At 36.4% G+C, this 11,714-nt stretch overlaps 1 protein-coding gene across 1 annotated transcript in view; it reads right to left on the bottom strand.

The window, feature by feature from the left end:
• Window positions 1-11,714, bottom strand: part of LOC306844393 (uridine diphosphate glucose pyrophosphatase NUDT14-like) — a 32,073-nt gene that overhangs the window by 10,470 nt on the left and 9,889 nt on the right. The window contains exons 2-3 of the mRNA XM_079376488.1: window positions 7,069-7,112; window positions 2,012-2,076 (exon numbers count right to left, since the gene is read on the bottom strand). Coding sequence (XP_079232614.1) covers window positions 2,012-2,076; window positions 7,069-7,112 — 109 coding nt within the window. The remainder of the gene's footprint in view (window positions 1-2,011; window positions 2,077-7,068; window positions 7,113-11,714) is intronic.

Here is an 11,714-nt window from a genome sequence, read left to right as displayed (position 1 = left end):
ATAAACATTTATTTATATTTATATATAAACATTTATTTATATTTATATTTATATATATATATATATATATATATATATATAGGGGTGGGTGATGGCGCAGTGGATAAGACACATGCCTTTGGTGTGAGAGACCCGGGTTCGAATCCACTGTGAGACACCAATGTGTCCCTGAGCAAGACACTAAACCCCTAGTTGCTCCAGAGGCGTGCGACCTCTGACATATATAGCAATTGTAAGTCGCTTTGGATAAAAGCGCCAGCTAAATGAATAAATGTAAATATATACACACACATACATACACACACTTACAAGGTCAGTATATACTTACTGACCTTGTAATAATAGTAATGGATTGCAAAATATGTCTTTAGTACTTCCACTTAAACTAAATGAAAATCAGAAATCTTCCCTTGGCAACTATCTGTGCTAAAAGATTTTGATATGTTATTTTATTTCAGTTAATGACATTTCTTTACAGTTTTGGTTTTAATTAACAATAATAACTCATGGTTCACCACACATAGGTTTGAACCTACAACCCTAAAGATATCTTTACCCAGATCTTTAGTACTACGCCCTTCAGACGAATGTACTGTACATTTGGGACTAACTGAGAGCTCACTTAAAGAAAAGCCATCCTTGAGAAGACTTGTTCTAATGTTTCCCTGCACAAGGCCTGCCTTTTCATTTCAAGCATTGTTTGAAGACTACAGAAAAGAAAAAAGCCTGTAGAAAGACGTCTCTCTTTCAATACAAGGCTTTCCTTCTATTCTGAGAAGCAGGGCGCCGTCCCTGGCGAGCATGTATAGAACAATAGTGTAACAGTGTAGCACGGGGCCAAAGCTTCACAGAGAGCACTGAAAAATGCTCTGTTTGCACGACGACCATCGACATGAAAAATGTTCCATTATGAGACTGTTATTGTTTTAGAGGCTTTCTACATTGCATTAGGTCAATATTTGTCTTTGTGGTTTTCTGCATGTGAAATCTAAACACTGAACGTTTCATTTAGAAGCGACTAAAGATGATACAAGGTCACTAGACCAAATGAAAAGGCCTAAAAAGTCATAGAAAGTGCAACACATCTGAGAGAAATTAACTGAATGTATGTGGCAAGGTCCTAAACTGTGTATAACCAGAAAAAAGATCTATTATCCATGTTATTGTCAAGCAAGCATTTCATAGCAACACTCTCTAATAGGAGTTATAAAACGGCACCTGATATCTGTTGCGTATCAGATGTTTTATAAAATCTGCAGCAGAACAAAAGATTTTTCATCATCTCTTTCAAATAGAGATAACAGAGGGATCTGGGTGTTGTACGTCATTTTGTAACAAGATACAGTATAAATGAAGTATGTGTGAGAATGTTTGGATGGGAGTCTTTGTAAAATCGGTGTCAAGGTGTTGTTCTACTGTGAAAACATACTACAAAAAATGTGAGAACACATTAAAAGAAGATTTTAGGGAAGTTTTGAATGTATCTGTCCCACACAGGCACCTGGGATGTGTAGGATGAGGGGGAGTATAGGTTAGCACAGTCTCAGTTTTGGTGTAAAATGCCTCAGAAGCTTTCTTGACCATTTTTTTAGAGGGCTTTTTTGTAACAAGGTTGTGCAAAATTCACAAATTAATTGAAAATGTTATTAAATGCAAAATCAATTTCTGTATTAAATTTTAATGAACATACGGATACAGCATCGTGATTCAAATTTAAGGAAACAGAATTGCATTACCAGTGCTGGATTTTTCTAATTAGAAAGACAGGGAGTAAAATTAGCTGAAATGCAATTCTAATTCCAACTCATTAAGTAAGTGAGAGTCATAACCCTGATATCTAAAGTAACTTAAAAACCTTACAGCCTTAAACCTTCTAAAGGTCTCAGGGAAGTAGAAAAATAAGCTGTACAAAACAGTCATTAAAAAACAATAATTACAACTAAAATCAATCAAAATCAAAGACTCACGTGTGGAAAAACATCAGGAATTAACAAGGACTGCAGGGCATTACCTGGGCGGAACTGCTTGACCAGGATGAAACAGTGTGAGGTGGTGTTGAAAATCAGCACAGAGACACTGGAAAGAAGAAAGAGCAACGGATTTAGAAGCTGAGTTGGCATTTAGAGAAGCGGTTCCAGTTTGATCAGTACTCAACAATGGATAGCTTTGCTTCCTGTTAATACATCCAGTCCTGCCAGAGCAACAACACAACCGATCCAACAACTCATCTAGGCTTAGTGATAAAGAGAGAAAATGAACGTGAGCATGTGTGTGTGTGTGTGTGTGTGAGAGAGAGAGGCACATGGATACCCTTGCTCCGTCAAGCCCCAACAAATCACCCAGGATTAACACCTTGGATGTGGTCTTGGCTTTTCACTTTATCTCGGTTTGAGACTGAACATAATGCCCTAAGAAGAAGACAATAAATCCCTGTGTCTTAAGGATCTCTGTATAATAGGATTTACCCACTGAAGCATACTGGGATAGCCAGGCCTCGTTGGACTGAAAGCAAGCTAATAGCTCAGCATGGCATGAGGTCAGAGGACAGAGTGTTTCTGTACAGCACTTTCACACTCATACAAGCAACATCTTCCCCTGCTATTCAACCAGGACACATAACATCTGTCTCAAGCATTTATGAGAGTTATTAAAATAGACAAATCATTGATAATAGGCTGAAAGTCAAATTTATTTAGTCAATTATCTGTATTAATTGAACTGTTAGAGATGGATCTTAATAGTACGGGTCTTAAAGGAATAGTTCAATGAAAAATTACTGAAAATTTGCTTACCCTCAGGTCATCCAAGATGAAGTTGAGTTTCTTCATCGCAACAGATTTGGAGAAATTCAGCAATACATCACTTGCTCACCAATGGGTCCTTTGCAGTGAATGGGTGCCAATAAATGCAAAAAGCTGAATGTATTTGTAAGTAATAAATCAAACATTAAGGCGTTTATATTTAAACCATCACTTCCGACCCCAATTTGAGTCCATAATTTACTGCTTAATAACATTTCCTTCGCTTATAAATGGTGCTTAATTTATTCATATTTCTCTCCTGACAATGTTTCTCTGGAGTAAGCAATATTATGGATAGAGGACTTGTATTTTAGCTGGAAACAACAGTTTGAAATTAAAAAATATCTTAATGATGGATGTCTCTTATGAAGATGCAGCTTTTCTTCATGAAACTTTAATTGATGGATTGAGTCATTTGGATTATTGAGATGTTTTTGTCAGCTGGTCTCTCTACTGACGGCACCCATTCACTGCATTCAATGCTACATTTCTCCAAATCTGTATCTTTTTGGGGTGATGCATTCCTTTAAGGTGTGGACATATTAATGAAATTTCGGCAAACTATTGCATATAGCAATGTATGAATCGCAGCTTGCAAAGAAGTCACTTTCAAAACAAACAACTTACTATTGGTCAACAAGAAAAATGCGTGGGCAACTTGAAATCTGTTTGGGCAAATCTTTCAACTTCACACGAAATTCCCAATTGTCTGACAGTGCTCTATTGAAATGACTGGATTTTGCTTGTAAAATTGTCACAGGCCTCAGATCATTCTATGCTATAATACGTTGTATTAGTGTGATTGTTTCGATGGCAATGGAGAGAGACAGCTCTTTGAGTGGGGAAAGCGGATATGTCTGTAGAGGCAGGAAGCCCTGCCTTTCCCATGGTGAATGCGTGCCAGAGATTACCACACAGACTAAATGTAAACCAACACACACTCCTGAATCTTACCCACAATATGTATTCATATACAAGCATTTGTTCTCTCCTGTAATATTGTTTACATGGCTACACATAGAAATAAGAGTCTTAGCAAAGGGATGCACAATAAGGTAGATCAGCATCATTTCGGTTTAACCATCAACTCTGGATATTCAGTTGTTCATGCTCATTTTCCATATTTTATATTTAGATCACCTAATAGTTAATCTTTAAAAACACCAATGTCTTAGTGATGCACCAAGACTTCAGCAATGAAATATTCGGATGAAGCAGAAAAAACAAAAAAAACCCCTCCAAAATCAAATTAACTTCTGGTTTCAGCCAATATTGTTTTGGAAGGCCACAATCATTGACCAAAACACATTAGAGCTTCTTCAATGATTAGAGTGCTCCTGAATTGATATGACTCAGATCATGCACAAACATTTGGTAGGAAGCACTATCATCTGGAGACACAATGATCTGATGTTTTGAAGTTACAGGTTGCGGTCCTGTAGTTTTTAAGGCACACATCCAATGTTGGTCAGTTAAGATCTTCCCTTTTTCTTCACCGCTGATGAGCTATGGACTGTCCCGAATGAAGAGTGCAGTCTGGGTCAACCTTTGAAAATTGTGCAGCTGATAGGTCAGTGCCCCAGCGAGCTGAGGCATGTCTGAATGGCGCTTCTCGCCATTTCACCTCTCCACCCTGGAAATTCAGAGGACTGGTGCTGGTGATTATAAGAATTACTCGCATCACAACACTGATGCACATCATATCACACACTCATCAACACTCTTCAAAGTCCTCACAAAGACAATAGCTACCAACATGTTACCTCCCAAACACCAGCAGAGCTCTCATTAGACTGTAGCAGTGGCACTAATGACCTGAACAGATGCTGCTTTTAATGGCTTTACCTTTCATCTGCAGATCACCTCATTCATCAAGCCACCAAACAGTGCAAGAAAACGATGACTTGGCCAAATGGTGACATCAAATAAGAGCACAAAGTTTGGTGTTGGTAAGTGTTTTTTTAAAAATATGTTTATGCCCACCAAGGCAGATTTATTTGATCAAAATACAGTAAAAACAGCAACTGTGTGTAAAAAAAAAAAAAAAACAAACAAAAAAAACCCCCTTTCTATTTGAATATATTTATTAATTTGAAAAGTTCTCAATTTTCAGCAGCCATTACTTATTTGGTGCTCAAAAACATGTCTTATTATCATCGATTTTGAAAACAGTTGTACTGCTTTTGTGAAAACAGTGATTTCTTTTTCTTCAGGAGTTTTAGATGAACAAAGTTCAAAAGAACAGCATTTATAACAGAAATCTTTTGTAACAATAAATGTCTTTGTCTAAATTCTCACTGACCTCAAACCTTTGAATGTTAGTGTTCGTCAAAATAAAACCACAAACTCCCATATTCAAATAATTTTTCAACCTTCCATGGATTTACAACAAAACCTCCATGGTTTTAGTGGCTTCACCTCCACTCAGTCTTGTCCATAACTGGTTTGACACTGTGGTTTTATATTGTGACAGTGTTTTCATTTGAGTTTTTCTTCTTGTCGTTGTTGCTTCAGTTGAGCCGGTGGTCCAGAATCCAGGTCCACCCAGTTATTCTGATAGACTGTCATTTTCTTTCCTTGCTTGGACATTTTCTCAATTTGAATTTAATAAGGTCGGAAAAATGACTTGTCATGTTGTGAATGGTTAGAATATGGTGTTATAAGCCCATAGAAATCATGTTTTGGTTCGCAGACCATTTTCTCACAGACATGGTCCAGACTCTCCTCATCGAAGAACAAAGGCCTTCTTAAGAAACCTAATTTAGGAATGTGCTATAACTCTTTTTATATTTTTGGCCAGAGACTTTGTAGTCGCTTTGTTCTTCCTGCTGAGAATGATTGAATCTCCATGAGAATATAAAAGTGTCTAGCAATATTGACACATGATCCACAGAGGTACTCGATCCTCACCGATAGCTTTAATGAACCCTGTATGAAAGGTCACCCATGATCTCAAGGCAGCAGTTGACAACTGGAGAGGTACAAAGAGGCTGCTCTTAGGTGTGTAATGACCCAAAAACCGCTTTGGGTCGGTGGGAAGGTGTTGTGTGAGAAACAGAACTGAAGTTTAACTGCTTCTGCCTCTATCTTGGACACTTCAAACCTGGTCAGGGATCAGCGAGTACATTGAGGACAGGTGGAGGGTTACAAATGCCTACCTGAACCTACTAAAAACAGAACTGTGTATCAAAGTTAGAAAAAAAGAGACAGATTTATTGCGACAAAGCTCAATAGAGACATGATCGTGTAAAAGACAGAACTGAAGAGAGATCAAGATGTGCACACATTAAGACTTTTGGGGCAGGGGAGACCTTCTTATTGTTGCACCTTGGTAAGACATTCCAGCACCAAAAGCCTAAAATCCTTCCAGGTTTACAGTTGTCTTAAAAGTATTATGTGAAAACATGCAGCTTAAAGGGATAGTTTCACCCAGAAATTAAAATTCTGTCATTAATTATGCAACCTTATGTTGTTCCAAGCCCATAAGACCTTTGTTCATCTTCGGGACACAAATTAAGATAAGCACATATGTTGTTTACCTTCCGATCTAAGCATGCACATATGTTGTGAATAAGAGATTAACTGTGATTACATTTAATGTAATTTTACAGTAAAATACTGTTTTTTTTAAATTATGGTTTTTGGAAGTGAAAAAGAACAAGTCATTGTATAAATTACAGTGAGAAACCGTAAATTGACATTTTCAGAATTACCTGCATTACACTTCACATTTGAGGTTTTTTCATTGAAATAAGTTTTAGTTTTTTCTTATCAGTTGTGTACATTAGGGTTTTATCTTACATCTAATGTTGTTAAATTAATGTTTATTGCTTTATTTCAGTATCATGTGTTACCATGATGGTGTTTGTGATGAGCTTTGATTCATCATGTGACTCTCTCATCACTGCCTGTTTCAGGTGGTTATCAGTGTATTACAATGGTACAAAACAGATAATAGTACTTCAATAGGTTGGTATATTAACATTATATCAGTTAATGAAATATGTTTTTTTTTTTACTGTGAATTTAAGTTAAGTCTGTAAAACCTAAAATGTTACTACCATATTTTTTTCGGTAAAGTTTGGCCAACCACAGCTGCCGGTATTTTACCGTAAATGTTACTGTTTTTTTTTACAGTGTACACTCCAAAAGGAAAGAGATACAGTCAAACACACCAACCAAAAAAATTATATTCAAAATAAGTCAGAGTAAAACTATTGTGAAAAAACAAACAAACAAACAAAAAAACAGTAAGACACATTCTCACCTATCATGGGTTTGCATAAAATCCCAGGACTTCTTTGTTCCATTCTGTGAAAAAAGCAAAATTAAAATATCATGTAATTTCTAAAATAACAGTTAAGGTAAATATGTCAAACAAACAAACAAACAACTCAGGCAGACAGTCTGCATATTCAAAACTGCAGAAAGCCTTAATTGTTGCATTGAAGGTGGCTTACTTTATTTATTAAATTTTTTTTAAGTAACCAAACTATTGTAAACCTTTTAAATCCATGTCCAAAGATGACCTGTAAAGAAATCTTAGTTCCATTAGAAAACTGGCTCATGAAAAGATTTTATTTAAAACATTAAATAGTGATTTTTTTTTCATGCTGTAACTTGCTGTAAATCAAGTGAAAGTGTAAATTTCCAAGGTTAAAAGAGGTAGCTGGGCTGATGTTTTGAACAGTGCAAATATAATTGCTAGTGTAGTTGTTAAGCAACCAGATGTGTCATCCATCCCAAAATTCACAGATCTTTCATTAATGCAAAGTTTAATGAAAGGGATACCAAGGTTAAAGAGATGTTATTGAATCTTAATTAAACTATGAAATTGCAACTTTTGGATTCAAGCTCGACAAGTAGGTTTGTGTATTCGAGTTGTCAAAACACCCCAGCAATAACGGGAAAGGGTGTGCAGCTCTTAAAATGTTAGTAGTAACAGCCTAGGCTTATGTTTTGTGTACAGTGCATGTACAGTGTCTCACTCACCCTTTTACATAAATCTCTAGCACTTTTGATCACCGCAGTGCCTGAAGACAGGGATTCTGTGAGACATGAATCTCACAAGAACGGACATGTTTCTGAAAAAGGTGGTTGGTGTTGCTTAAGATGATGGGGGATCGGCCTAGTGCATGTGCGTTTGTAGTCTATTTGAAGGGGTATCACCTCATGTGCAATCTACATACTTGCAAAACATCACCTTTTCTTTATACTTGTCCTTTGGGATGAAAAGTGACTGAACTCTCAACCAGTTGAGCTGTGCAAGGTGATGTGCCCTGTAAGATGTTTGCCATCACAGAAGTTTGTTCTCTGCAGATCCTGTGTCATATTTTCCCAAACAGAACAATTCAAATGATATTAAGACTATGCTTAACTCTGAGACCTTGCAGCTAATATTTGTCTCAACACATACTAGACCATGTGTCATAGCTGTGAACAAGTAGCCTACAGCCTTTATAACAAGAAGAAGGTTTTGGCAAGGAGTAATTTTCTTTTCATGGGTGCACTTTATGCTTACACCCACAGCAACTATTCATTCACCATAAAAGAGTGAATTAGCACATCACTCCCAACTCTGAAAAATTAAGCACAGCTCAGCATAAGCAGCATCTTGCAGGACTGTTATGATATCTTGCATCAGCTAAAGGATCATGATAACAGGCAGCATCATAAGACAACTTTCACATTTTGAAGTTTATTATACAGAATGTGGTTCTATTAAAAAGAAATAAAATAATATGCATGAAGATGGAAATATATTATTATAGGTATACAATAAATGAAGTCATAAATTTTGTTGTAGTTTACACACTTTCACTGTGGCCTAGTTAAACTCTTAAATTGACGGTCACTTTATGCAGATTTGACAGTTTTTTTTATATGCATCTCTAAGTTGGTTGGTGTATAAGCACAAAGCCAGAAATAATCAAAAGCTTCATTACACCTCACAATGAATAGACACTGTGCTATTTAAAAAATGCAGCACCTTTTTCCATTTGAACAGCTTAAGCGCGACCTACCTAATCATGGATGCAGGTCTGATCTGTTAATAAGAAGCAAAGCACCAGTGTAAAACGAGAGTGTGGAAAGTAAACCTGCACACCAAACATGGTCAGTGGATCCAATGGGGTCATGCTTGCTTTGGGCAATACCGCTTTCATGCTAATGACCTGTATCTTTTGGCTCCAAAATGTGGCTGTTTTGGAGGGAAGACTGAGAGAGCGGAACAAACTTCAGTCTTGTTGCTCTGTATGTTGTCAGATCTGCTCCATTAATCCAAAACCACCTAGTTAAATGCTTGAATAGGGTCTTTAAATTCTTCAAACTCAAGAATCTGCTGCTTTGCAACATGAAAGAAATGCATCCTAAAAAAATTGCATCCTTTTGACTAATGAATTTCCAGTCACTGGTGAAGTGGTGATTATGCTTAAAATTCAGTAATTCAGATTTTGCTATAATGAATCATTTAGACTAGAGCTGTCATGTTTGCTCAATTAAATTCGAGTACTCCATTACAAAACATCCTCAATGGCATTTTGTCCCTATCGATTAACTGGCAAAATAACGTAAGTGGCACAACTCCATGGATGAGAATCCATGAAAAGTATTATTAGGTCGTGACTTACGGGCTCAAAAACCTGCCTGGAACGCAGCATTATTTCTGAATTTCCCAGTAGTAAATACGACTTGAGAAGCCGTTCACGTCCAATTTCCGACTAGGAAACTCATATTTACGATAATTCCGATAGCATGTGAAGGCAGCATTAGAGTGTGTTCTTTCACTGCGTGATTCAGCCTGTTAAAATGCATTTAAAATGATCACAAAATTGAAGACATAGGTGCAGAAAATTTATATTTATATAATTTCATATAGTAAATCAATATCACATGAAGAGTGCCGTTTTTCTCCAAAAATCAGCATGATTACAAATAGATTTTTTTAACAACAGTTCAGTAAACAAGAAATTAATTAAGAGACTTGCCTTTTAGACACCATATTGCTTGTTTTTGCTCCATTTCGACAACTAAAATAATCCCAAAAACAGCCACAGCACTGTTTTGCGTCTTTGAGCAACATGACAGTGTTTCCTTCCTGAATGAATCAACTGTTTAAATGATTTGGTTCAGCCGCAATGACTCACTTATTAACAGTGACTTGGTGACACCTACTGGCGGTTTTAATTTCGCATTTAAAGTATCTTTTGATTGAAAAAATAATAATAATAATTTCAAATGAGTATTTAACATTGTCTTAAATCAAAACATTATTTCTGCATTTGTTAAATGCATTCATGTCCTGCATTAAACAGTGTGTAAATACGTCTAAATGCCACTTCAGATGAAGCTTCTGTGTTTCCTCTGCATTGTAAAGATGAATTGTTGATACTGATTTAATTTGCCTGGTAACAGCCCAAATGTCTTATTATTCTAAATAACTGATTCCTTTAATTAAAAACAACTAATTGAGATTTATAGGCCTATCCCAGTAGTGTCAACTCAGTTCCTGGAGAGATGCAGCCCTGCAGAGTTTAGTTCCAACCGTGCTCCAACACATATACCATGTAGGTTTCAAATAAGCCTAAATGATTAGATTAGCATAGATATAACCCTAATTGATTAGATCTAAATGATCAGATTAGCTGGATCAGATTTGTTTAATTAGGGTTATATCTAAACTGTGCAGGGGTGTGGCCCTCCCTCCAGGAGTTTGACAATCTTGGCCCATCCCTGTTAAAAAGTAACCAAGTAATTTTTACTCTGAGTAAATTTTAAATGAGTTACTTTTTACTTGAGTAGATTTTTAGACTGCACTTTTACTTGTACTTAAGTAAAATTTCATTAAGGTAATTTTCCTTGAGTAAAATATTTTCGTACTCTTTCCACCTCTGCTGTACTGTAAGTAGCCAAATGTATATTCACTACTGAAATTTTCTCTGAAATTATGACTTTCCAATTATTCCTAGGTTTTCGATGACTATGAAAAAAACCCATAAAACTATTAAGCTTTGATAAACGTAAAAAACAAGAATTTTCAGCAAAGAAAATAATTGAAGTTTTACTCAATTTTTAAAAAAATATTTGAAAACTTTGGATTTATACACTAGAGAAGAGATGATCACTTTTCAAAAAGTGTTATAAAAACACCTGGGTCAGGAAAGAGGTGTGTGCCGGCTTCTCTGATCATGTCACAGTGATCCAAACTTTTTTGTGTAGGTGCTAAATTCTTCAAATCTTTCCCGCAGGGTCAGACAAGTGGGGATAAAAAGTGCTTTTTCATGGCAAGTGTATACTTGTGTACATACTTGTGGAGGCGAAAGTGGGTATGTTAATGAATGGAAGGGGATGTAACGTGCAGAGTTTTAGATTGTCAAATGAAAGTCTTTACACTACTATTATCTGAGCATTTCTTTGGTTCATAAGGGAAGATCCCAACTACAGTATCTGAAGCAGAGACGACCCGCAGTTTATTGAGAAGCTTGAAGATTTGCATTCCATGAACGCAAACCCTTAGTCTTTGTCTGAACACCAGTATTAACCCAACCATCACCAGCAACTTGAAAGAGCACAGAGAGGGAGAGGCTATGCAAGTTCATGCACCTCAAAGACAAGCCCAAAAAACGAAAGTACTTCAAACTGAGCATTAGCTCGTACAGGGTAAAAATACACAAGAGCAAAGAGTGGGCTTTAAAAGGGCTTTAAGATGAGGGTACAACAGAATAGAGTCAATGTTTGTTGCTCAACAGTTAAAGATGCACATTCACATACCACATGACATCCTCAAGTATAAAAAATGTGGGATTTCAGCCTCTTTGTAATACTACTGGCATAGGGAATGCTAAGTATTTCTGAGATAAATGTGTAAAGAAAAAAACCCTTAAAATCAGAGATGAGCTTGTTGCGCCAGCCAAC

This window comes from Barbus barbus, assembly GCF_936440315.1.
Source record: "Barbus barbus genome assembly, chromosome: 24".
Lineage (NCBI taxonomy): Eukaryota > Metazoa > Chordata > Actinopteri > Cypriniformes > Cyprinidae > Barbus > Barbus barbus.
Note: the sequence above shows the minus strand (reverse complement) of the source record. Positions and strands in the feature narration are given on the sequence as shown.